Source organism: Pieris napi, chromosome 16 (assembly GCF_905475465.1).
Source record: "Pieris napi chromosome 16, ilPieNapi1.2, whole genome shotgun sequence".
In the NCBI taxonomy this organism is placed as follows: Eukaryota; Metazoa; Arthropoda; class Insecta; order Lepidoptera; family Pieridae; genus Pieris; species Pieris napi.
Genome location: NC_062249.1, coordinates 10276278 through 10303100, shown reverse-complemented (window position 1 = coordinate 10303100; position 26823 = coordinate 10276278). Strand labels below are relative to the sequence as shown.

Below are 26823 nucleotides of genomic sequence, written 5' to 3'. Positions count from 1 at the left end.
TTCGAATCTCCGTCAAAACATATGGATGTTAGGATTACATTGCACTTGACTGCGTCTGAGCCTGTGGTTTTTGCTTAGTAATAAATGTTAAAAAAATAAATATAATCTGTGCACTGAAAATAAGCAACACATTACACACGTGTGAACTGTGAAACAAATTATTTTAAAATTAATTTTCTGAGCTTGGGTAGGTAGGTTATAGGTATGACTAAAAAGAAATTATTTGACGAAGATTCAGAGGAAGATGAGGCTGATTTGAAAACAGAGAATACCTATGCAAAGAATTATGATAGATGGCGGGAGAAGGAAGAACTTCATAAATGTAATTTACTATCTCAATTTCTGTAGATCTCTCATTTATTTTTCTTATATATAACCTGAATGTATGACAAGACAACAAGCCTAAGTTTTTTTTTTAATTTCATGTAAGAAGTCTTAATTACAGTTATGTTTAAAAAATATCAATATTGGTTAAATCTTTTCAACTATTGAAGTTAAATATTACTTGCATTATAATACTAAAATTAATATTAGGGTAAGTTATTAGATATTAATAAAGTAATAAATATACAGCTACTTATAGTTCTTATATGTTATAGTGGAACAGAAGTATGGTCAGAAACCCAGTTCAGATGTATCTGGGTCGGACAGCGAGGATGAAAGTGATGATCCTCCAGAAATTTCAGAAGAAATTGAAACACAATTCCTTAAAACCTTGTCCTTATTAAAAACTAAGGATCCTAGAGTATATGATCCCAATTATAAATTCTTCAATGAAAAGGTGGAAAAGGAAAAAGGTATGTATTTCAAATAAGTTAAGTTTAAGTTAAATTTGTAATCAACTTATGCAATAAACTTCTAACAATATTTTTATAAGGACAACAACAGTATCTTAAGAATTTGAAATTTCACTATTATACATAATTTATTGAGACCAATAAATTAAAAAAACTATTTTACTTATTTTAATTAATAATATTGTTATCAGAAATAACTGAGGATGTGAAGAAAGTGACTTTTGCTGACAGTGACGAAGATGATGATGATAATCCAAATATATTTAATATTGAGAAAAAAGCTGTGATAGAGGACCCTGCTCAAATTGAGGTATTTTTTACAATTTAAAATCTATTAATCACATTATAACATACATATTTCTTGACTGCTCTGCATTTGAGAAAGAACCAGCCGAAACACATCTTATGCTGGATGGCATATTAATAAAATAAAAATTTTGACATTTGATTTTGCATGTTTTACTGTTCATTCATTTTGATATAAATATGCACTTAATACATTCATTCATGAAGTTATTAGCATTGTGCATTTAGAAAATATTCAATCATATCATTTATAGATTTACATATTATCTCATGATTATGAAAAAATAGAAAAGTCAATTCTTCCACATTTTGGTCTGATAGCCTTTTATAAATTCTATAAAATTTGAGTAAAAATTATAGGATGAAAAATTAAAAAAATATTTAACTGGTAAAGCTGATCACATCAATGAAGAAATTGAAAAGGATTTGGAACCATTGAAAGCGTTGTGGTCTGATCCAAAACTGAATGACGGTGAAGCGTTTCTTAGAGACTACATCCTGAATAAGAGGTACATTAAATAGTTAGTAAGACTAGGGTTATTAATTTGTCTATCCTACCCATGAGCAATATGGACTAATCAAGGGAATAAAGCAATTATTATACTAAGCTCCCTTAGGTCTCACTATAGGGGTATGATTACGTCAACAGTAATTATTTACTTTTTTACACATATTTACACAACACATGCTTACAAAAATAATATGTTTATGTACTTATATTTTTGAGAGCTTTGCTTACTTTTGCTGATAAGAGGGGGGGGGGGGGATAAATTGCGGTAAATTTATATTTTCTTATTTATTAGTACAAAACAGTATTTTTAGATAAGTGTATATTTTTGATTAAGAAAATACATATTAGTTGATTACAATTCGTGTTATCAGGAGAACATGTATATTTTGTCAAATGCAGCATATTGTTTGGTAGCCACTGTCCAATTTATAAAGTGATGACAAATATATTGAATTGGCTTCTATAAACTTTCAGATATCTAGACTCGGAAGAAGTGGAAACAACAGATCAGAAAATCCGTGACGATGAAGACCTTGAGGCTGATGAAAAGACTGTTGAGGAGCAGGGCAAGTTTGAGAGAGCATACAACTTCAGATTTGAAGAGCCTGATGAAGAATATGTAAGAAAATCTTTCATATAATGACATGTAAACTAAGATACATTCACATTTTATGGATATAGAAATTCTGTACTTCAAATTTTTTCATTAAATAATTTATAGCAAAATTGCTAGATGACATTAGGTAATTAATTATACTTTAATAGTATGTTAATTTAAATACTGTCATAATGCTCACCTCCTTACCTTACTAATTCTAAAAAAGAGCAAATTTCTAAAAAGTTGCAAAGAACTATTATATATTTGTTTTAATTTCTATTATTTCAGCTAAAACGCTATCCCAGAACTATGAACTTCATTCGTCCTAAAGACGATCGTAGATCTCGAAAGCGAGCTGAAATAGCGCAAAGGAAAGAAGAGGAGAAGAAAAAGAAGATGGAGGAGATTGGTCGAATGAAAGCTCTTAAACTGAAAGAGATTCAGGAGAAGATCGCCAAAATCAAAGAAGTCACAGGGAATGAAGAACTACCTTTTGAGGTTTGTTTAATTTATTTTAAACTAGCGACCCACCTCGGCTTCGCACGGATGCAATGCTGATACTAAATTCAAAGTGCTATAGAGTATAGGGAGAACCGCGGCCTCCGACGCGCCGCAATGTTTAAATGTGTAATATCTTCGAAAAAATTCATTTATATCATATCCTGTAAAGGGCCAACTAGATCTATATTAAATCATCAATGTATTTAAAGTATTTAATTGGGTAAGGATTAATGCTGTATTGGTTAAAATCGCTTCGAAAATTAGCCATTATTTGTCGTAAAAAGAAATGACACAAAATGTTATTGTGGGATATCCATAAGAGATAGACATATACCATCGTGGAGTTTTCTGTAGACCTTTTCAATGTGTACAATACTTAGTACATTATTTTGATAAATCTCGTAGGGTTCGCAATGTAAGCGGAAAAAATGTAATTATTTACGATTTACGACATCACATTAGAAACCTCAAAAATAACAGTATTTCTCCATCCATATTTAATGGATGTTATTATACATATAAACCTTCCTCTTTAATCACTCTATCTATTACAAAAAACCGCATCAAATTCGTTGCGTAGTTTTAAAGATTAAAGGTTTAAAGATAGGGACAGAGAAAGCGACTTTGTATACTATGTAGTGAAGTGAAGCGGTAAGAAAGTTGAAAATATGTAGACGTTCCTGTTAATGTCCATAAGAAAGATTTATAATTTTGTATGAATAATAAAGCAAAAACTTTTGATACCAATGTTACGGAACTGAACTTAATATTGAAATTTATTCACAGGAAGCAGATATAGAAGGAGACTTTGATCCAGCAGAGCACGATAGACGGATGAAAGCAATATTTGATGAACAGTTTTACGGAGAAGCTGATGATGAGAAACCGGTGTTCCCAGATCTTGATGAGGAGCTGGAGATTGGTATGTAAAAACTAGAACATGACTTAAATTTAAAATCACTTTCAAAAGCTGTCAAACTGTTTCTCCATTAATTTCATCACATATGTATTGCTATAGGTGACATTGTGACTATTTTTTTATTATTATAGCCTCTATTCGGACATGCCAGTATTTTTCTTTATTTTTCGTATATTGTACTTTTCTTCCACTTTTGCTTGTCCGTTTGCCAGATGGCAAAGGCCTCCTCCAACCTTCTCCATTCTGGCCTTTCTATGGCCACTCTACCCCATGTTGTTCCCGCGACTTGTATAATGTCGTCGTCCCACCTTTTTTGTGGTCTACCTCTCTTTCTCTTTCCATCTCTTGGGTACCATTGTGTGATTATTTTACTCCATTTGTCCTTTCCCTTGATCATGTGGCCTGCCCATTTCCACTTTTGTCTTCTTATTTTCAAAGTTATGTCCTGTACCTTAGTCTTTCCTCTGATGTTGCTACTCCTTACTTTGTCTTTTCTTTTGATCCCAGTCATGCTTTGTGACTATACACATTGGAATAGATAGACAGTCTCGTATTTCAAAACACATATTAGGCAACTATGTCGGATAATATTATTTTAGGGGCTGTCAAAAATGTCATATATCTTAGTTTAGGTAGGTGTCATTAAGCTTGACAGTTCTCGAAACTTAATAATAAGTATCAATACAGGTTTTTTTTTCAAGTACATATAAAAAGTTCCACAGTGCTCAACACTAATAACTTGGCCATATAATACTCATTCTCGTATATATTTCAGAAAATTGGGACAAATTTAATGTGCAACAAGACAATAGGCAGGATGAAGATGAACTTCATTGCGAAGATGATGATTTTAATGTAAGTTTATAAAATAATAAATTTTATTTGTCCATATTATTACTGGCATCGAGAGTGTCCAGAGCGGCATCACTTAACATCAGGTGAGCTTCCTGCCCGTTTGCCTCCTGTTCTATAAAAAAAACTTGTCCACAGGCATTGACTAGACTAGAAGTAGACTTGTTTAAAAGTGTAATGGCTACTCCAATAAGTTGTAAATAATATTATTTCTTATATTTATTCACTCTATTAGACATACGAGATCTAAAAATAATAATTATAATAAAAACATTTACAGTTTTTTGTTTCATGATGAATTTGTTTTTTTTGTCAATTGAATGATGCAACGGGCGGTCTTAGCGATCCTTTCCAGGCTTCCATAAAAGAAAAGAAAAATACATTAATTAATCATAATAAAAATTATTAATTTTTATACGTGGATACATTTTCAGATGGATGCTGACTACGATCCAAAAGTAGCTAAGGAGAATCTTATAGAAGAATTGAAAAGAGATCAGAACAAGAAGCGCAGAAATAGGAAACGCAAATCGAAACTGGCCGAAATACTTGCACAGGAAAAGCCAAAGGTATAATTTTATAAATGTAATAAAATATTTGAATATTTTGAGTTTTATAATAAATCAGAGGTCAGGGACTTTCTATGATAAATAATATCGACGCCCATACCAAATACTAATAGTATTCACTGGTTGTAGCCCAATAGTTATTATGTCATATTACTAAGCATTTAAAGGTCAAAAAGCCCTAGGAACTATGAAATGGTAGACAGTATTGAACACCACCATGCCTCATTAGAAGAAGCTTTCTCATATACACAATTAAAAAAAGTGCGTACTGTTACCTTTATTCTGTTAGCCTTAGAGCTGACTTCATTCTCTCTTTTCAACTACGTAAACACTTTGCTTCCTATATAATAAACATCCCGCTAAAACCCAGTTAGTTGTTTCCTACTCCTTACTCAAGACGGTTGCTCCAAGTTCAAAATTTGTTTTTTTAAAAAAGCCTAATTCAAGTTCAGTTATAACAGTACGTAAAAAGTACACATGTCAAGTGAAACTTCTTTGGCAAACTAATTTTTAACTCTTGTTCATATTTATGCAAATCTAAAACTAGATTTCCGAGACTAAGAGGAAGGGGAAAAGGAAGATATGTTATATATTCAATAAATTATTTTGCATAAAATATAAAATACTAATATTTCATTAATTCTCTTTACGAAATTTTAATTTAAAAAATTTATTTTTAATGTATATATAAGGTAATTCACCCTTCTCACTCCCTCTCAATCGCTTTCTCCCTTTTCTTCGACAAAAACGCTGCACATCTTCGTGACGTTTCGTAAAAATTTACTCTCATGCGCCTAAAGAAGTTTATTTCAAATTGGCAAGGTGTTCCTAACACGCTTTAGATTTTTAGGTCTAAGCCATACAGGTTTTCTCGGAGTTGGCTGAGAGTTGTGAACATACCAATTTCACATTCTTTGCGTTAAGATTGGCCTAGGCTTAATGGGTATTAGGCTTACTGGAGAAGTAAATTTACTGAACTAAATTAACTTTTTTATGTCTTCAGTTCGCTCCACAAGTGGAAAAGAGTTATGCGGAATATATGGAAGAGTACTATAAAATGGACTGTGAGGATGTTATTGGGGATCTGCCGACAAGATTCAAGTACAGAGATGTAGTACCGAATGACTTCGGACTCACTATTGAAGAGGTATTTATTGTAACAGAGATATCAGCTAAGTTTCACATATTACGAGTTTTCATTATACATTTTTAATATAGCAGCCTTGCTTGCACCATTTATGAAAGACTCATACATTTTGTAAAATACACTGTACACAATACTTGTAGTCAATTAAAAGTATTACTTAGATACTTAGAACATCTAACCTGATGTTGCATTGTTGCCAGTTGCGTCTTATTAAAATTATATTTTATTAAATTTTAATTAAGAGTTACTTAACATAATTAAACTTTTTATAAATGAAAATCAAAACTTTCATATGAAATGATCTCTGAAATAAAGTAAGTGTATAAGTTCATAATTAATATTTTTTCCCCAATATCAACCCTTATTTAATGATTATTAGATTCTGCTGGCAGATGACAAAGAATTGACACAGTGGGTCCCACTAAAAAAACTTGTGAAATATCGTCCAGAGAATATTGAGAAGAGTGAAGTTAACACATACAGACTGAAAGCAGCGGATGAAAGATTAAAAAAGAAGATACTACCCAGTCTCTTTAAGGATCTACCAGAGTAAGTTCAATATATGTATGTTTTATTAAAATACTAGCAGCTGTTGCGCTTTAATGTACAGAGATTTTTATAATCAAATTTTAGTAAATAAAAATGCAAACAAAGCCACTTAGTATTGCAAATATTACATATTTAAAATCCAAAACTTTATCACAACACATAAATAAAAAAAAACCTTTTTTTTCAGAGAGCCTGAAATAGTAGTACCTGTTGAAGAAACTATTTTGAATAAAAAGAAAAAGAAGAAGAAAAATAAAAAGAAAAGTAAATCTGAAGACGCTACTGTTACCAATGATACTATTTTAGAGAATCAAGAAATAAATTCAGAAGCGACTAACATGGCTGAACCTGATAAAAAATCTAAAAAGAAAAAGTCTCATGAGAGTACACATGAAGGTTACATTGTAACTAATGAACTGTCAAATGTAGTGAATGAAGATAATTTAATTAGTCAAGATATAGATTCTAAAAACCATGTTCAGTCAAAAAAGAAAAAGAATCATCAGAGTACAAAAGAAGTTAACATTATAGCTAATGAACTGTCAAATCTAGCAAATGAAGATAATTTAATTAGTGAAGAAATTAATTCTAAAAATCATGTTCAGTCAAAAAAGAAAAAGAATCATCAGAGTACAAAAGAAGTTAACATAGCTAATGAACTGTCAAATCTAGGAAATGAAGATAATTTATTTAGTCAAGAAATAGATTCTAAAAATCATGTTCAGTCTAAGAAGAAAAAAAATACAATAGATAATGTGAAGGATAATTCAGAACATATTGAGATTTCCATAGATGATAAAACGAAAGTTGAGAAAATAACTACAGACAAGAAAAGTAAGAAAAGACATAAAAAGGTTCTGAATAATGAAACTATTTTGAGTGTAACAAGCAGTGGAGAAATAAACGAGAATAAAAGCCAACTGAATGGCAATCTCGGTAATGTTAATACTCAAACTAAAACTAAGAAAACGAAACATAACCATTTCATAGTAGAGGATGTTACGGAAGCATCAAATAAGGCAAGTACTCACGCGAGAACTGAAACTACGCAAAAACGTAAAGCCAACCATGATAATAGCAATATCCCAAGGAAAAAGAATAAGAATAAAAAACAGTGGAAGTCTCACGATAAGAATGAGAATACAAATCCCTTAGCAAAATTATCAGATGAACGTTTGAAGGCTTACGGGTTAAATCCCAAAAAGTATAGAAGTTTCTTGAAATATAAAAAGTTTTAAATTTTATTTGTGTTATTGTTATGGAAACTATTAAAATACATTTATATTTATTGTGTACTTTAAATATGTATAATTATTATGGGATTTTTTTAATTTTCCATTGGCCTTTTTTTTAGATAATATGTAGTGTATGAGACTATATAACCAGGTATTAAATGACACATTTAATTATATGAATTGTTGGTTAATTTAAAAAAATAGCATATTTTTATATATAATATAATATGCTATGAGTTGTGTAGTAATGAATGGCTATTATAGTCTTCATGCAAGTATATGTACCTAATAAAAACAAAATAATAATATTGGTCTGATTTGTATTGGTAAATTTTGAAAATCACTTTATCAAAATAGAATAAAGCAATCAACTGCCTCGTGCCACATGCGGTATAGTGGGTCTCCGGTTCTCAGGCTAATCGCAAAATAATTTACATAATTGTCTATGGCTTTTACATGTTACAGTTCTTGTATAAAATCGAAACAACAGTCATAATTTATATTTATCGACTCCAAGTCGATGATTTAAATTAGGACAAGATAAATAGATCAGCGCCGGTAGCCAGCGTTCTACGTGTATACGCCTTTACAACAGACGTGGGACCTCACTGCCCGAACGTAAAAAAGGACTAATGTGTTTTTGTTTCTCTAAGAGAAAATTCATCATTAAAAACATTTGGTAAATCTACAAAGTTACTTATAATTTTGTAAATAAAGAAAGATATGTAAATCAGGCGGCGTCTATCGCGAAAAGATCGCATATGAAAGAAAGCCAGTCTCTTTTCATTCTTACATTTATGGCTAATGTTATTACATAAACGGTATAGATATTTGGAGAAATAGCAGTTAATTCGTTCGATTCTGTCAACATGGACAGAATATTGAGGGTTCCAGACAAATATTTACCAAAAATCTACGAACTAGAGAATTGAATGATATGATTTTAACCCACGGGCCACGACATCGCTTTACAATAACTCCACATCTCGAGTGCTATTAATTACTTTAAAATTTTTCATATTATACAAAAAAAAATAATATGTTTGACAAACGAACCTATATCATTTTACAAAAAAAGTAAATTGGACTGAACCAAGATGAGAACCTTGTGGAACACATGAGGTGTATGATCGCGATTCTATACCACTAAGTACTAACTGCCACAAACTAAAGCCGCATTTATATTTATCTGACGTGTTGTGTTGTGATGCTCTCTGTCGTGATGGCTACTGTTCACATTGATATGACGTGTTATGATGCATTATGACGGTTTTTTGTATCAGTATTCAGTTCCGTCTTGACTCCCAGAGAGTTCACACATTTGCAATGTTTTTTCAAGAATCATCCGATTCAGATTCAGATTTTGAAGAAGAGTTGGAATTATTGGCATTGGCAACGCTTCTAACTAAACAAAGAAAAAGAAGAAGAAGAATTTTTTCTCCTATCTCTTCCCAAATAGCTGCTCTCATAACTTGATCTTTATATTCTTTACATTTTGGATTATAAATCACTTTAAATTGTCTTATGTATTCAATTAGTTGCTCTTCGTCCATTTCTGACGCGTAAAAACACAACACTGGCGCGTGCACACTAGTCTGATGCGGTATGACGTCTCACGGCACCGCCCCCCGCACCTCACCCTTTCTGACGCGGACCGGGATCGCCTGTGACACGACACATCAGAAGCCGTCATAACACACCGCATTGAATAAATGTGAACGCTTCCATATTAAATGTATGAAACTGATACCGTTCTGATGCATCACAACACAACACGTCAGATAAATGTAAATGCGGCTTTAGTTCTGTCTGCCAAATATGACGTAACCTTAAGTTACCTGTTACCCCCTCCAATACCATAATATAAATCAAATATTTTCAATAAGACTTTATGACCAACTTTGTCGAAAGCAGCTTTGTAGAAAACTTTACTCTCTATTGAATTAGCCAAAATTCAATAGAATAAATCTGCCAAAAAAGGTTAAGAAAAACAGAGTTCGAAGAAAGAAAAGATAAGAATCGTTTCATCTCCCTGTTATTATCATTACTATTATTCGGTCATTGAATCGTAAAGCCGAGGAATTTTAATAAAGCACTGCGTTACGTCCGTTGCGACGGGGTGACTTATTTTTACTGATCGATTATTGTCGGATTAAGTGGAGAAGCACAATCCGACCTTCCGATATTTTTCTCATGTCTGATTCCAGTTTCCGACGCCGGACAGGAGCAGTGGAGAAAGGGCCTTTCTTAAGCATGACAATACATCACTGACTGGAGACTACTTTATTAATTCCTTCGACTGATGGACCAGATTTTCATTTTTAAATTCTGGTAGGCCATGAATCTCAACATTTGACTCCCTTGAGTGGTGTTCAAGATTAGACTGCCTCATTAACAAGACATTCACTTTTCCCTCGAGTGAAGAAATCTACACTAATATTTTTTTACCTCTGAGTTTTGCTTTTTAACCAAAGATTTTAAATTCCTCATACCTAATTGTTGTGAATTGCACAGCTTCTTTGAGCGATCCAATTTCCTCCTTAGCGATGATATTCCAGACTACGCGATATTGCGCAAAATTTTATTCATTTCTGCAATCAGGATTGCTCGAAGCTCGCTTTTATTAATAAATGCTCTCTCTTATCCTACAGCACCGGCGAGTTGTGACGTTCTTTGTCATATCCGGTCTACAATAACACTTTTGAATAGTCGATTTATTTGTATATATTCCGTTATCCATATAGTAACTATCCTTTTCAGAGATAGATAATCCACTGATATTGCCTAATTATTGCTTTTTATAGTATATTTTTACGGTTAACTATATTTAATTGATTATTTTATGAAGATGTAAACGTTACGACTACCCGCATAATATATATGTATAAATTAATTAATGTATAAACAATATAGTAGTCTTATATATGTTTAAGAATTTATAGCGAGACTAGAATAACTTCTAAATAGAGTTCATAACTTTTATAATTTAAGCTAGGCTTTAGTTACTATCTATAGTTAGAACTTAGGTTGACAGTGACAATTGACACCCTGTTGTTCATCGCAGCGACTGCCACTTGTGTTTTGAGTTAACTCTAACCTCTTTTCCGGCGGGCCGTAATCAACGAAGGTACGTTTACGGTTGTGCATCCATAATAAAGTGAAATTTATAAAAATAATTACTAAGTGTTTAAACAAATAAATAACTCGTGCTTTTTCCGTTTGAATAAGTGGTAATTGCAACATATTGACAAAGATTACGATGGATTACTTGCTATGCCTCCCTCGCCCCATTACTAGCTTACATAGCATGATAATGGCAGGACTAAGTCCTGAGGCTAAATTAGTGCCATTAATACAGATTCCCAAAGAAAGTCCTATCCTTTCATCCCATAATATCCTTTTTTTAATTCATTTCTTTGCAACGTTTAGTGGCGACAAACCTCAAACACAAGCTTCAACGGTGCCCATTAAATGTATAAAATTCTAATTGATTTGTTTTTATTTTATAGCTCGCCATCATGGTGAACAACCGAGTGCCGTCGGTCTTTTCGAAGACATACGTAACCCCACGTCGTCCTTTTGAGAAGGCGCGTCTTGATCAAGAATTAAAGATCATCGGTGAATATGGTCTGAGGAACAAGCGCGAGGTATGGAGAGTAAAGTACACATTGGCTAGGATCCGTAAGGCTGCCCGTGAGCTTCTAACCTTAGAAGAGAAAGATCCCAAGAGATTGTTTGAAGGTAAATAAATGTGTAATTTATTAAAACTACTCAGTGCATAATACAATTACGTGATGAACGAACATGGCAACCTCTTGTCATAATATGAATTGATGACCCAACATTTACTGACCATGTTACAAATGCATGTTTTTAAAGTTTTAGGTTGTCTTAAACTAAGTAGCTGTATATTTTTAGGTAACGCGCTTCTTCGTCGTTTGGTACGTATTGGAGTGCTGGATGAGAAGCAAATGAAGCTTGATTACGTCTTGGGTTTAAAGATTGAAGATTTCTTGGAACGTCGTCTTCAAACGCAAGTTTTCAAAGCTGGACTGGCTAAATCCATTCATCATGCCAGGATCCTCATTAGGCAGAGACATATACGGTATGTTGCTCATTATAAGTAAAAAGTATATTTATCTTATACATGAATACCTCTAGAAGTTGAACCTCCAAAACAATTAAAGTTTTGTTGCCTTCACTTCCAGGCGTCCTACTTGACATTTAAACCCTCTAATATGTGTATAGTTAAATTGGGTATCTCAAACATAGCAATTTTTTATTTAACTTGAAAATTAAAAAAAATATGGTTTTAAGGATTTCATGACACGACGTTAAACATTTATTTATTTGAACTCGAGTTAAAAACTACTCCATTATTTTGGCATCTCCTTTGATATTTGAGTTATAGAGGTTCTTACTGTATTAGGGTTTCTTGGTATTTCTCCCAATGTCTTTTAATTTAATTAATAAATTACTATAGTTTAATGCTGCTATAAAACTAATTGCATTGATAACCAAATCCAATGCAGGTGATGCGGAATCAAGCCGGTTAGAAAATGTTGATTTTTCTTATAGACCACTTGATTCTCACTTTGTGTGATATCAATGTCTTGAAATATGCTCAATTTGAGCCCTTATGAGGTAATGTATTATTTTAAAATTAACTATTAATGTTTATTTGTTAATCTAGGTTAATTATAGTATACTAGTTATTTTTTCATTAATATCACTTGAAAATTTTACAGTGTTCGCAAGCAAGTTGTAAACATCCCATCATTCATTGTCCGTCTGGACTCTGGTAAACACATTGACTTCTCTCTAAAGTCACCATTCGGAGGTGGCAGACCAGGACGTGTTAAGAGGAAGAACCTCCGCAAGGGACAAGGTGGTGGTGCTGCTAATGATGAGGAGGAAGATTAAACAAATAAATAACTATTGTTATTATTTTCTTGTTTAATTTAAATAATGTCTTTATACATGCTTTAAACTAGTTAAATGATCTTTTAAACTAAACAGACATAATATAAATACAAATAATTGATTTTAAATAATCATAGTTTACAATTAACTGTTTATTGTGTAATTGTGTTAACTCTTAATAGATTTAACTTCCAATAGCTTCTGCGTTGCTTTAAACTTATGTTGCATTAAATATCTACTTGACCTTGACGAAAAATAACTATAGTACTGATGTAGGAAAATATTTAAAAAAAATTACTATCTCAAAAGATTCAAACATTACAGTTATATAATTATAATAGATTCAAATTTTGAGTATGTGTATATTAAGTTCATAAAATACCTGAATTCTTCAGCTCAATGGAGTATTTGTGATAAATAAAAGATAATTTCATAACAATAATTTATGAACAAACAACATGCATTAACATTGTATTTTCTTCTGTCAACAATAGTTGGAATGTAAATGGACAGGAAAATCAATTCTTATAAAAAAAGTAAAATGTCTAACGGCTACTTAATTCTTTACAAACTACTTATATGAACATTATTTTTGGTTACATATTGTATAGACCATCCCCATTAAAATAATATTAAGTTTATAATTAATTTAATACTGCTGTTATTAGGTTAATAGGAAAACATTATACACTTTCATTTATGTCCCCTTTGGCATTGGACATTTTTATATGAACCTGTTCTAAACATAGGTCTAAAATATGTTCAAGGGCATGTGCAGTCTGTTCAGGACTATAAATGGATAAATCAGGAACATGTACAAACAATGTGCGAGAATTGTCAATGCTGAGAGATGTGTAATAAATGTACTCGCAAATATATCTGAAAATTAAAAGTAGATAATTTTAAAAGAAACGGTTGCTCTTCTATCTGAAATCATTAATGGGCAGTCATTTAACAAAAATTAACTGTCTTCACAGTGACTCATAAACAATTGGTATAACTGAATAGCTTATCTTATATGCGATACAAGTTATAAAAAGCTTTAGTAGATTTAGAATCATTACAAAAAAATCCTACATGGATACAATTTAAGTATTAGTGTCGTTTTCACAGCTAATTGTTTTAGTACTATAACATTTTATGCTTACCTTCCAGCATCTAATGATACTACAGCTCTTGAGCCATCTAGAGAGTTTCCATTAAAGTCTGAACAAAGTTTCTCTACATTAAGTTTAGTCTGAATTCTTATAGCCCCATCTGCACTGCATGTATTATTTGCTGGACATTTATCCAAGTAGTCTAGTCTTTGGTAGCCTTTACGGTGAGCTTGTTTCTCTAATGTTATATCTTTAGCTAATTTTGATACACCAACATGGATTGTGAGCTAAATAATAAACTAAGCATGAATTAATTACAAAGCATAAGAAACGGAAGGTCTTAAAGGAGTAAAAAAATAGTTATTATATGTAAACTTAAAAAACAAATTTAAGCATTTATTTACAAAAAATTTAGATTCTAGTAAGTCTTAATAATACCTTAGGCTCATGTGTCTCCCATAAAGCTGGAACAAACTCGTCCACATTTTCATAGGTGACAGGTAGTTCAAGTTGAACTAGCTCGATTTTATGCTTCTTTTCGATTTCATCCTTCTTTAAAAGTTTGACTGCTTCCCAACTTGCATTTATAGGATGGTTAATAAATGGACCAAATCCAGTCACAAGTACTATTGGTTTAAATAAATAATCCAAGTCGTTCATTTTGTCCCACGCTTACACTGTATCCTTCAAATATGGTTGTTACCGCTAGGTGTTCATCGCATTTTGTGTCCATGTTTTGTAATTGTTTTGATAAAGTGACAAGAGTCAGCTGATTTTAATCTGAATGAATGCGTAATGTTGGTTCACTGCTGCTGCTATGCAGATTTTAATCAGTGATGCTAACTTGGGGGTTTTCCTCCCAAACAACGGGGGTAATTTTTTTTAAAACACACGTTTCTATACAATGTATATTAATCCTCGAATCCAATCAACAAACTAATCCAAATGTTAACTGTAAGCGTGGCTAAACCTATTACCCCAAGATCTAAATACATATTGTGTAATTAAAAGGTCTAAAAAATGTATATGCCAAGAAAATGAGGAGAGCAGAAATATAACAAGAAAAACTAAATTTAAATACTTAAGAAATATGATCATTAATATTTAAAATAACCTCTCAACACAAAGGGTATTTGAACTTTGAAGTTCTCCTGGGAAATATTTTATAGGAGTTGGCATCACTATTTTTTTTGTTGTAGATAAAACTAAAATTATCAATTTATTATTTCTTCTAGAAATTGCAAATTGAATTTATTGATAGAGTCTGGCTAATGAAAGAAGATAGTTGTATTATTTGAAAACTTTCTGATGGCAACACAGAATTTCTTAGGTTAGTATGATTTATTGTCTTGATACTTAATGCAATTACTCATTTTTATTTCTATTATATATTTTTTCCGAATAGTTAACAGGTATAATAGACTAACTTTGTTTTATTTGATAGAATATTTCGTTTCTTTCGCAGGATTTGATTATTCCGAATAAAGTTGTGTTTTATAATAAATATAGTTTTAGTTTTCCATGCAATGCTAGTCATTTTAAGTATCAATAGTACAAGACTAAATACGTATAGTATTTAATTTCATAGAAATACAGTTACTATCAATGTAAAAAATAATAAAATAAAATCAAGTATCAACTAAGTTTAATCCACAAAATATATCACAGTTTCAGGGATACCACACTTTTTTTTTAATTTGCCGCGCTTTTTCGTTATTTTCTATAATTAGCTAGACTCTCTTTTATTCTTATCTTGGAAATCACAAACGATAAATATTAAAAGTAACAAAACACTCAACCTAGGAAGTTTTATTCCTTACAAAACAATTTTTAATTAACTAAAATACCACAATGAAAATTATACGCAACCAGAAGACAATCTTTTACACAACGCCACCATAAATAACAAAAAACTCCCGCGTCTGTCACGTCCGCGCGCCAATCGCCACATTTCCGGTGTTCCCAGTTCCACTCCTCTCTGTTACCCCTCACTCGGTCCGACTTGCTCTGTGGAGATTGTTTTGTAAGACTTATATATTGTCGTTGTATTATCTGTATTTTGTAAATGTTAGCCGTAAGGACGCTCTAAGTAATCTTTCTGAACTCCATAGTCTGTGCTGAACTTTAGCTCATCGAATCCGGTTTCCATAGTGTGAGACCACTTAGGTTCTTCAGACTTTAATGACAAGCTGTCAAAAATGGCTTTTCTTTTTATTTGGCATTTGGCAGCTGCTGATTGGCAATGGCAACTGGCAGTTGGCTTTTGCGGTTTGTCATGTGGAGTGTGGATACTCGATTGTGGAATTTAAGCATTAATAAAAGGTTTAATTTTAACATTTGAGCATGTTTTGGAATTTTTGGTAAATAATACTATTTACTGTGTCTAGCAATTTAGTATTAGATTTATAACTATTCAACTTTTCAACTCGCCGTTTTTGTGATTTGGCTTGCATAGTGAGGTTATGTTAAATAATATAACATATTTCTTTTGTATAATAAATATAAAATGACTGAAAGCGAGACTTTCAACAATTGCCGGACAGTGGCGATACCGTGGCCGTTTTCCAAGGGAAAAGTAGAATGTGCTGGTGCCGCATTTTTACGTTATTATAATATCAAATGCCACGGTGAAGATACATTTTTAGAAGCGTCGACATCAAAAGATAAAACTGAAGAGGTCGTTTTTGAAGACAACGTAGAATATTTGCGAAGTTTAGACCCTAAAGAATGGAAAAAACAAGACCATTATGCTGTTCTCGGTATGAAAGACCTGCGTTTTAAAGCGTCTGACGATGACATCAAAAGAGCATATCGTCAAAAGGTTTTAAAACACCACCCTGACAAACGTAAAGCTCAAGGGGAGGAAGTAAGAAGTGACGATGATTACTTTACTTGTATAACAAAAGCATATGAAATTCTTGGCACCCCTAAAAATAGAAGATCATTTGACTCAGTTGATCCAACTTTTGACGATACTATTCCTACTGCTTCTGATGTCAAAAGGGATGGTTTTATTAAAACATTCTCTAAGTATTTTGAAATCAATGCAAGATGGTCAGAAAAAAAGAATGTACCATTATTAGGGGATGAAAACAGTTCACGGGAATTTGTGGAAAGGTTTTATGCCTTCTGGTATGAATTTGATTCTTGGCGTGAGTTTTCTTATATGGATGAGGAGGAAAAGGAAAAAGGTAGTGACAGAGAGGAAAGAAGGTGGATAGAAAAGCAGAATAAAGTAGCTCGCGCAAAACTAAAAAAAGAAGAAATGGCTAGAATTAGAAGTCTAGTGGATCTTGCATATGCTAATGATCCTAGGATTCAGAAATTTAAACAAGAAGATAAAGACAAGAAATTAGCAGCTAAGAGAGCTAGACAGGTAATTATGATGTTAATATTTTTTACTGCTGCTTTACTTATTGACTTTCCCACTCTTTATGAAAAGTTTATGTATGTATCTAAATATTACATAATACACTTATTTATTACACAATATATCAATTAACATACACATTAATTAAACTATTCTTTTTTCAGGATGCTGTTCAAGCAAAGAAGGCAGAAGAAGAAAGGCTTCTCAAGGAAGCCCAGCTTGCCAAACAAAAGGCTGATGAAGCTGAGAGAGCCAAGATCGAAGCAGCAAGGGCAGAGAGAGAAATGCAAAAGAAAAATCTTAGGAAAGAAAAAAAATCTCTGCGAGACTTATGTAAAACAAATAATTACTATGCTCAAAATGATGAGGAAACTGTTTCCCACATGGCTGCTGTAGAAAAGATTTGTGAACTCATGAAATTAATGGAATTACAGGACTTTATTAAGGAATTAGAAGGAAATGGTAGAAGTAGCTTTCTTAAGACAATGAAGGATACTGAAGATAAACTTGAAGCAGAACGCCATGCACTTTTTGAAAACAAAAAAGTTGAAGAACATAGAACAAAGAAAAGTGCAGCACTAAAAGCCCCTGTGGAGTGGTCTGTAGAAATGACACAGTTATTAATTAAAGCTGTAAATTTATTTCCAGCAGGGACAAATCAAAGATGGGAAGTTGTTGCTAATTTTTTAAATCAACATGGCACTTTCATCGATGAAAGACGTTTTAATGCTAAAGAAGTTCTTAATAAGGCTAAAGATCTACAAAGTTCAGATTTTTCCAAAAGTAGTCTCAAAAAAGCAGCAAATGAAGAGGCATTTGATCAATTTGAAAAAGATAAAAAGAAAGTAACAAGTACTGTAGATGATAACAGCATATCCAAGAATGATACTTCTAAAGTTGTTAATGGAATCTCACCAAAAGTCAATGGTGATGTTAAACCTCCAAAAGAAGAAAAGTCATGGACAAAGACTGAACAGGAGTTATTGGAACAAGCAATTAAGACATTTCCGGCTAGCACTGCAGACAGATGGGATAAAATAGCTGACTGCATACCAAATAGGAGTAAAAAAGATTGTATGAAGAGATACAAAGAATTAGTAGAACTTGTAAAAGCAAAAAAACAGGCAGCCAATTTGGCAAAATAACATTAAATAATGTATTAGATCCTAAACAAATTAATAAATTGACATTATTTCAATGGCCTTCTCTTATTGTGAGTAAATATTGTAAAATCTTTGTTGCATACAAAACCATAGATAAAGAAAAGGATTGAAAGTGATAGGAAATTATTTTGAAATATTTATTGGATTCTATACTTAAAAATAGCTTAAATTTTTAAAATAATCTATCAAGTAAAACTTAAAATAATAATGATAACATCACTTTTACTTTCTAATATGTACCTTTGGGTAGTTAGCATAAAATAATTTATATTTCCATGTTTTTTTTATATTTCATAACAAGTTCAGACTCTTCTTGGTAGAGCATTATAGTATGTTATTTTCATTTGTTTAGCATAATACTAACTCTTCAGTTACCTTTAGCTTAAATGTTGGCTGCAGAATTGGTGGTAGCTTGAGGCATCAAGGGTAAAGAAATATTTTTTATGATGTGATAGAACTAGTTTAGTTCATATAAACATTCAAATGTTCTAATTGATTATAGAAAATATTATTATACTTACAAATCCATGTTCCAATTTTAAATATGTTCCAGAAGCAAAAGCATGATAGACAAAGAATACCTACATATAATAATTGCTCAGTCCTAGGTCTAAAGCTGCTATCACATTCTTAAGAATCTTACATCATATTTTTGTAATTATTTGCAGTGGATAATAAAATTATAGTCTATTGGTAATACAATGTGTTTTATTATAAAAAGTATATTCATATAAAGGCATGACAAATCACACTATTAAAGTACATATTTACATTAAGATCATCAAAATCTGTAATTTATCAGTACCAACTAATATTAATTTGAGATGCAAATGAGGTGCCTACTCACTTTTATATGTCGATGTTTGAGTAAGGGTAGCACTTACCTTCCATTAATGATGCAATGCCGATGTCAAAATTAGTTTTCCACTTTCGAACATTATTCTGTAACATAGCTTTACAAAAGAGAAATGATTATTTCACCATTCAATAAGTTCAGTACGTATCCACTCTGGCAATTTTTTTTATTACCCAACCAAAGAATCCAGATTAAAAACTAAATTAGTTTCACTTGTTTTTGGTTAACATTGGAGCAATGGTTTATTCAAATTTGTAACATAATATGGTACTGCAATTTTTCTATAACATTATAGGACAATTAATTAACTTTTATAGCTCTACTGCTGGAATTTGACTTTACCTTGGCCAACCAAATATAAACATACTTGTTGAGTGTTTAAATGTTAGTAAAACATACCTTTAATAATTATTGTATGTTGCCCTTTGTAACCAGTATCAATTAAGTTGCGTCACATTTTACTATTATGTCAGTGTATCCATATTTTACAACTTGGCAGGAAGCTAACTCAATTTAGTGTCCTTTTAAATTTGTTTCTGAGGTGACCTATAAACTAAGGACATATTAACTTGTTTGCTTATTTAGCAATACCTTAAACTGGGCTGTTTCAAACTTAATTTTACCAAACAATAAATTTTAAGAAATAAAATAACAATTTGTTTTAAATACTGTATTTAACACATTATACATAAGTGTTTGGTTCTGTTTCGTAAGGCACATTTAAGGCCATAAATTGCCATTTAAAGCTTATCATATTAATTAAAAAATTACTTTATAAACCTACAGTTAGATAAATTCGAGAGAGCTTAAATGGATACAAAGTTTGAATTATAAAAATTAAAGCACCTTTCTCAGGTAAATAAAAAAAATACTTAAAGTAACTTAACTCTTCTTTGTTAAAAAAACTTTTTATTATTCCAGGTTTCAAAAGAGATTGAACAAAAATATTGAATATTGCAATCAGTCTTTTACATTTACTTATTAGATTCACATGAAAGTCTTGATGATGTTATATTTAAATAGCTTATATTATAATTGAGCACTTATAGCAGTGAATATAAATTATTTTAACTTATGGTACTTAAAGATTTACTATACTCCTAAAATTTTTGTTAAAAATTATGTTCAATCAAAAATAGACTGGAACTAATGTTAAGTAAAATTTGTTAGAAATAAATCACACATTTGGAATGTATATTAAATTGAGTAAAAAGGTCCATTATGTATAATAGATATGCTAATGGCTTGTCTAGCCATTACCTTTACTAGCTATTAAAGGTTAGTGTGTTGTAACCTTTACTGTCTCTAAAATGTTTAATAAATATATGTGTTATAAATACTATGCTAAGGCACATTCTCGTAGGCGTATAATGGCTCATTGGTTTGCAGGTACTTACACAATACAACAACTTAATTTACAAGCCAGACTTGGTTATATTAAGTCTGAATAATGTAATCAAAAGCTTATTAAATCAATAAATTGTTTCCAAATCTGATATTATGAATTCCAGAATAGGGAGATTTTTAAAGCAATATTTTTATACAAAAAAAAACTTCCATCAAATAAACCAAATCCCAAAATGGTTTGATGAAAGGAAAGTTACAACTTATAACCGAATCAGGAAAATATTTGCTTCTATAAATATCCAATACAAAATCAACAATTCAATGAGATTGAATGAAAACAGTCTGTAAAATCACATATACATGATAGAAATGCACAAAAGGTATTATTGAATTTTACAACCACAACGTTTCTTGTGTAAATCAGCTTGCTTACTCTTTTTCTTTGCAAGACCCTCTGCAGTTATATCAGATATCACTGACAGCCTCTTAGATGGGTCACCTTTATCATAAGATAGTCGAGGTGGTGGTAAATTATCAGAAGAAAATGAAGAACTGTATAAGTTGTTATTTTCACTTACACTGTGCACTATTGATGTATTTACATCATGAGATTCAATATTATCTGTTGGGTAGTGAGAAGCTGGGCGTATACTTACTGGGTCAGGAAATCTTGGCTTCTTACTTGTGGATGGTGGAGGTGGCGGGTGCCTATGATGAAGTGGTGTATTTGAATTAGCTTTAGCCTCAAATGATCTTGAATGAGCATGTGATGCATTAATGTTTGAGCTAGAAGTCCCGGCTTCTTGTGCATAGTACTGTTTAGACAGCTCATGAGTTTGTAGTGCACTGGCTTTTGACTGTATACACTCTTTTTCAAATGGCTCAACATAGTTCAGGTCAGAATCAACAGATTTACAAAGTCTTAAGCCATTTTGACGAATCATGTCTCTTGGATTACTGTAAGCATCACAGAGTGTAGTTTGTGATGGTTCAGGAGGAACATCTTGGGCTTGTCTTAGCTGCTTTTTCAGCAAAGCTTTTTGTCTAGCTTTTTCTTTTGCCCTTTGTAATTTTTTGTATTCCCTTTCTTGCAGCAAACGAGCTAGTTCACCATCTTGAGCCTCTACTGCACATCTCATATCAGCAAGGATGGCTTCTTGACCATCCACTTCATGGCTCAACTGTCTGGCAAGTCGGGCATCATATTCCTCTTGTTCAATACGTCTCCGCATTTCTTCAAGTTCTGTAGGAGACAGACCAAGCTCATCAAGGTTTATATCTGAAATAGATGGAGCAACAATTTTTGAAGAACTCGGTTGAGTTATTCCTGTAGTTTGCCGTTCACGCCTCTGTTTTCGAATATTAATCTCCGCCATCTCTCGCGCGATCTCAGCATCTATTTCGGCTTGTCTACGACGCGATAGCTCGCGCATTTTCACCTCATGTTCAATATCTTGTTGTTCACTGAGTGCTACAGGAAAGTCTTCTCGTATTTGCTGATTACGATACCTGTTCTCACAAAGATGCGATGAGATCTCACGATCCTGTAGACGGTGTGCCAATGCGCCATCAGCACGCACCAACCACTGCTCACGGAGGTCAGTTACATGCCCTACCTTGGGCATCGTATCGCGAGTTTGAAATCCAGACATAGAGTTTAAAGTTCACCGTATAATAACAAAAAATTGTTTTAATGAATTTTAATTAATGTATTGTCTTTCAACTCATAGTAAGTATATCAAATTGATGACGATACAATATATTATGCACCTTTCACAAGTAACTTTCTTCCCCGTCCATGAGAAAAAGTTATTGCGTACTATGCTTCACAGTAGGTACAATGTGAACAATAGGATTGATAGTCTACATAATTAATTATTATAACTTGCACCTTGCTGTACGAATCTAGCTTCAAGTAACAACTTCCCCTCCACAACAAACTTAGGAATTTTAATTTTTTGTTACAAAATGACATGAATGGACATGACAGGTGAATTCCTTCTAGGGCTGTTTCAATTTGTTGGAGAAAATAAGGTATAGATCTATGGAAGGAAAAAAAATCGATTTTTATTCGATGACGATTCATGTCGTTGTCATCGTTAAATGGCAACACTCGTTAATTTAATCGATTTATTAAAGTAGAAATTTAATGTTGTAGGTTACGTTTTTGAGTTAGGTTTAAATAGTATTTAGTGGACAACGATATAAGAGTACTTTAAATGAACGTATTTTCTTATATTGCAATATTTTATTTAAAATAAAATAAACTAAAGACATCAACATTTTGCTATAAATAAGAAATACATATACATATCTAAAATATGGTTGTATTTAACCATTTCTGGCAGCAATACCATTTTGAAGAAGAAAAGCACCAACTTTTTAAACAAATTACATATTCTTTAAATGAAATGGTCGAGAGCGTCGTGCGGACGAGCTTTGAGGGCACGCTTTAAACTGGTCGTCACCATAATGACCTGTATCTGTAAAGGTTATTAGGGTGGTTAGGTTTAATTTTGGACAAATGAGGTCGATTAAACAGTACACTACTATTTATCTTGCAAACTAGCGTTCTCATTATCTTTTTATAACCCGAGGATAGAGTCCATCGAACTAAATAAGGTTATATTATTTTTTTGCGAACTGTTTTGCGTGACTATAGAAAATTCGGTCTTATGATATTAATTTAAAGTACCACTTTGATTTAATGTGGTAATGACATTTTTTAAATAAAAGTATATACTTACATTATTTTATTTATTTAAATTACCTATATTATCATAAAAAATCATATATACTAGATACGTTCCGAAGTTATAGAGTTAATTTATAATTAACAAACACACAATGCAATCATTTGATAACTAAGCTTATATAAAAATGTATATACATATATATATTAGAATGCATGTTAGAATTACGAAACTAATTTCCACTGAAAACGTCGTTACAACGTAAATTCAATTTCTACACGCCACGGCCGGCCGGCTGCATAGACTCCAAAATGATTGAATACATACATCATTAAATATAGAACTCTATATTGGTAATGAAAGAAATAACTCTATTAATAAAAGTTACTTATATCAAGTCATTCAACATGTAAAAACTCGCCTATTCTTTTAGAAAACTCTTCGAGCCCTTTCTCATTTGCGGTACCATAAAAATATTCTTCAGACATTTTGTACATCCAACGAACCAGGTTAGGAAATCTACAAAATATATTCAATTATACTGTTTAGATTATTAATCAAGAAGGTATTTAACAAATAAATTAAAAAAGTAACGTTACCTATTTTTATCGACCGGTACGAGAATGTTTAATGTACTTATTGTGGATGCTATAGAAATATCTGCAATTGAAAGCAAGGAACCCGTTATCCAGGGACGCGCTGCAAGGATCTCATCTAGATCTGAATAGGCAGTTTCGATTTCACAAATTTGATCTGGTAATACAAAACGACAGTTCTCGTATAGAATTGGATCCTAATATAGAAACAAAGAAAATTATTACAATTATATATTAATCAATTAAGGCTTAAACGATATTTGAACTAAATTTCTTTATTAAAATCTTGACAACAGTACGGTCGTTATAATCTTGGCGACAAGTTACAAATGACGTCATACAAAGATAGCGACGGAAAATATTCTACATAGTGAAACATTTCTATTAGCAAAAATTAAAAAAAAAATTAGTTTAAATACCTCGCTAAAAAGGAATTACCAAAAAAATTTTAATGTAACAATTAATTTTAAATTTATAGTCACTTCAAATCTAAAAAGAAATCAGTGGCGCTACAACCTCTTTAGTTCTGGGCCTCAGATTTCTGGATCTGTTTCATGATCATTTTTCAATCTAATAGGCAAGAAGGTTATCAGCCTCCAGTGCCTGACACACGCCGTTGTCTCTCGGTCTCCTCACGATGTTTTACTTCACCATTTGAGTGAAATTCGCACATAGTAAGAAAGTCTATTGGTGCACAGCTGGACCATCGAACCTACGACCTCAGGGTTGAGAGTCGCACGCTGAAACCACTAGGCCAACATTGCTCAGTTAGAAGCTATTCACCGTTTTATGCTCTAATATGCTCTAATATTACAAATTAAAACGCTTTTTCAGGTCTTACAGCAGCAGCTCGATATTTTGGTTGTAAGGTGCCACAATTGTACATCATAAATTGATCAATTATAGCTCGGCCTCCAGGATCTTTAGGTAACATCTTATCACAGTTGGAATATCGCGACGCAAGGTACATATTGATTGAATGACTGAAAAACAATGAGACATATTTTAGAGACGGACGGCAAATAAATTATCTAAGGTTCGCTTTGGGTCCGACAGAAGCGTTATACGTTTTCATTCACATACCTGCGATGTTGAGTCAGTGTCCAATATTTGTTAAGTTCAGCTTAGTTTTAAAGTGAAAGCATCAGCCTTAACTGATGACTGACGGCTGACGCTACTATACAATATAGATCATAAATAATTAAAAGTATTTTGTCAAAATATAGGATACGTGAAATTCAATATTTAGAAACGACTATTCTGCTTGCTGTAATTCGCACTTAGCAGGTATGTATATATATTAATAACTATAAAAGTTAATAATTATAAAAACCATGTAGTGTTTATGCGATTAATAAGAAACTGCTGAGAAGCCCAAACGTAAATGTAACGAATTTTACCTTAGTAGGAGTTTTATTTGAACGACAAATAAAATTAAAAATAAAAGCGTTCGTAATCTAAGTCATTGTCTTTGGTTAACAATGGTTTTTAAATTACAATTATTGTTGTTCAGGTTTTATTAAAGTTCATCACATCATGTATACCTAATGCTATATCTACAGTATATGTACACAACTAAACATTGTATTTTTACTACATACAGTGTGATATTTTTTGTAAAAAAACAAATAAACATTATTGTGACCAAACGGCTTAACAGATTTAATTCAAATTTTGAAAATCGTTTAACATCATTGAGCTCTATTGCGTTGTCTTTTTACCTATGAAACACATCTTTTCTCAAATATATGACAATTATGGCAATTATAATTACAACTAGAACAACGTTGTAATTACAGACACATACACATTACACATTACCTACTGGTCACAAACTAATACGATGATTTAATTTCTGCCATAGCAGAGTTAGCAATGCATTATCATCAAGCGTTATTTGATGCTTTTGATAAAGTAGGTACTTCTTCATTGTATTTGGACGTAAGTCGAGGCAGAAATCAAATTATGCATGATACGTATTTATATCACAAGATTAATATTTGCTTATAAATAAAGGTAAGGCAAGGTACTTTACCTGTCAATTAAAATCAAATTTCTGTCTTTAAATACAGGTAAAGTTTGAAAAGGATTCATCTGAAACCAAACGTATTAATTAAAAAAATGTTTACTGGATTCATTTAAAATGTATAAATTGCTTACATCAATAATTTCCTTTGATTTGTGTTCAGCTTTGTCCATATCTACATCTACCTCTGTGACACTTATATCCATTGCATCTAAAGCCATCAACACGGCTCTGCAAGATGGACTGCGATCAGCCTTCCATAAAGTACAGTGCCTAATAATGGATGTAAGGAGTTAAGTTTTTAATAATTAGCCTCTTCGGAATCGGTGGTTTTCATGTTCACTTATGGGCTTATGGAACTTTAAGTTTGTCCTAACCTCAGTTCTTTTAATTAGTTCTAATGTGATGGGATTACAAATGGTGATACGAGCTCTAAGATGTTGACGCCCAGTCAAACCAAAAGGAGCACATCATCTTGTTAATAAATGTATAGACAAACAGATGAACTAATTTTATTTACTTACTGTAGACTCGACAAAGACTTGCTTCCTACTTTACCCATTTTTAAAGCACATCAAAGATCTTTTAAACAATCATTATTTTATGATTTTTAAATATTTATTTAAATAAAATTTGAACACAATACATAAGAAACATACTCCAAAATTTGATCTGACAGAAGATTTTCTCTTCTTGAGTTGTACGACGAAGGAACGCCAAAGAGGTTAAATAATTTTATTTACCTACTTCAATGAACTTTTCATTAAA

At 31.9% G+C, this 26823-nt stretch overlaps 6 protein-coding genes across 8 annotated transcripts; 3 read left to right on the top strand and 3 right to left on the bottom strand.

Moving 5' to 3' along the window:
• The first annotated feature begins 123 nt into the window (after positions 1 to 123).
• Positions 124 to 8037, top strand: LOC125057334 (protein KRI1 homolog). Its single transcript, XM_047660979.1, has 12 exons — positions 124 to 322; positions 600 to 797; positions 989 to 1107; positions 1464 to 1612; positions 2089 to 2233; positions 2501 to 2710; positions 3500 to 3635; positions 4408 to 4487; positions 4919 to 5053; positions 6057 to 6200; positions 6580 to 6749; positions 6937 to 8037. Exons 1-12 carry the CDS (start codon positions 205 to 207, stop codon positions 7985 to 7987), a joined length of 2655 nt encoding a protein of 884 aa, XP_047516935.1. The 5' UTR covers positions 124 to 204; the 3' UTR covers positions 7988 to 8037.
• Positions 8038 to 10976: 2939 nt separating this feature from the next.
• Positions 10977 to 12931, top strand: LOC125057158 (40S ribosomal protein S9). Of its 2 annotated transcripts, XR_007118171.1 has the most exons (5): positions 10977 to 11111; positions 11494 to 11725; positions 11903 to 12089; positions 12517 to 12628; positions 12733 to 12931. XR_007118171.1 is itself a non-coding variant. In XM_047660655.1 (4 exons), the coding sequence occupies exons 2-4, from the start codon at positions 11503 to 11505 to the stop codon at positions 12905 to 12907; spliced, it is 585 nt and encodes a 194-aa protein (XP_047516611.1). In that variant the 5' UTR covers positions 10977 to 11111; positions 11494 to 11502; the 3' UTR covers positions 12908 to 12931. The 2 variants fall into 2 exon arrangements, 1 of the variants encoding a protein (XP_047516611.1); XM_047660655.1 differs by lacking the exon at positions 12517 to 12628.
• A 404-nt stretch (positions 12932 to 13335) lies between these two features.
• LOC125057157 (pyroglutamyl-peptidase 1) lies at positions 13336 to 14936 on the bottom strand. The gene is made up of 3 exons (XM_047660654.1): positions 14443 to 14936; positions 14056 to 14291; positions 13336 to 13786 (listed from the first exon to the last, which is right to left on the bottom strand). The coding sequence occupies exons 1-3, from the start codon at positions 14662 to 14664 to the stop codon at positions 13591 to 13593; spliced, it is 654 nt and encodes a 217-aa protein (XP_047516610.1). The 5' UTR covers positions 14665 to 14936; the 3' UTR covers positions 13336 to 13590.
• Positions 14937 to 16251: 1315 nt separating this feature from the next.
• LOC125057428 (dnaJ homolog subfamily C member 2) lies at positions 16252 to 18572 on the top strand. The gene is made up of 2 exons (XM_047661116.1): positions 16252 to 17380; positions 17539 to 18572. Exons 1-2 carry the CDS (start codon positions 16511 to 16513, stop codon positions 18517 to 18519), a joined length of 1851 nt encoding a protein of 616 aa, XP_047517072.1. The 5' UTR covers positions 16252 to 16510; the 3' UTR covers positions 18520 to 18572.
• A 1476-nt stretch (positions 18573 to 20048) lies between these two features.
• LOC125057429 (coiled-coil domain-containing protein 50) lies at positions 20049 to 22760 on the bottom strand. The gene has a single exon (XM_047661117.1). It carries the CDS (start codon positions 22390 to 22392, stop codon positions 21124 to 21126), a length of 1269 nt encoding a protein of 422 aa, XP_047517073.1. The 5' UTR covers positions 22393 to 22760; the 3' UTR covers positions 20049 to 21123.
• A 365-nt stretch (positions 22761 to 23125) lies between these two features.
• LOC125057431 (glutathione S-transferase 1-like) lies at positions 23126 to 26740 on the bottom strand. 2 transcript variants are annotated; one of them, XM_047661119.1, is made up of 7 exons: positions 26580 to 26740; positions 26190 to 26328; positions 26065 to 26123; positions 24871 to 25012; positions 24033 to 24226; positions 23855 to 23952; positions 23126 to 23223 (listed from the first exon to the last, which is right to left on the bottom strand). In XM_047661119.1, the coding sequence occupies exons 1-7, from the start codon at positions 26615 to 26617 to the stop codon at positions 23132 to 23134; spliced, it is 762 nt and encodes a 253-aa protein (XP_047517075.1). In that variant the 5' UTR covers positions 26618 to 26740; the 3' UTR covers positions 23126 to 23131. The 2 variants fall into 2 exon arrangements, with proteins under 2 accessions (XP_047517075.1, XP_047517076.1); XM_047661120.1 differs by having other exon boundaries at positions 26190 to 26286.
• Positions 26741 to 26823: the final 83 nt, after the last annotated feature.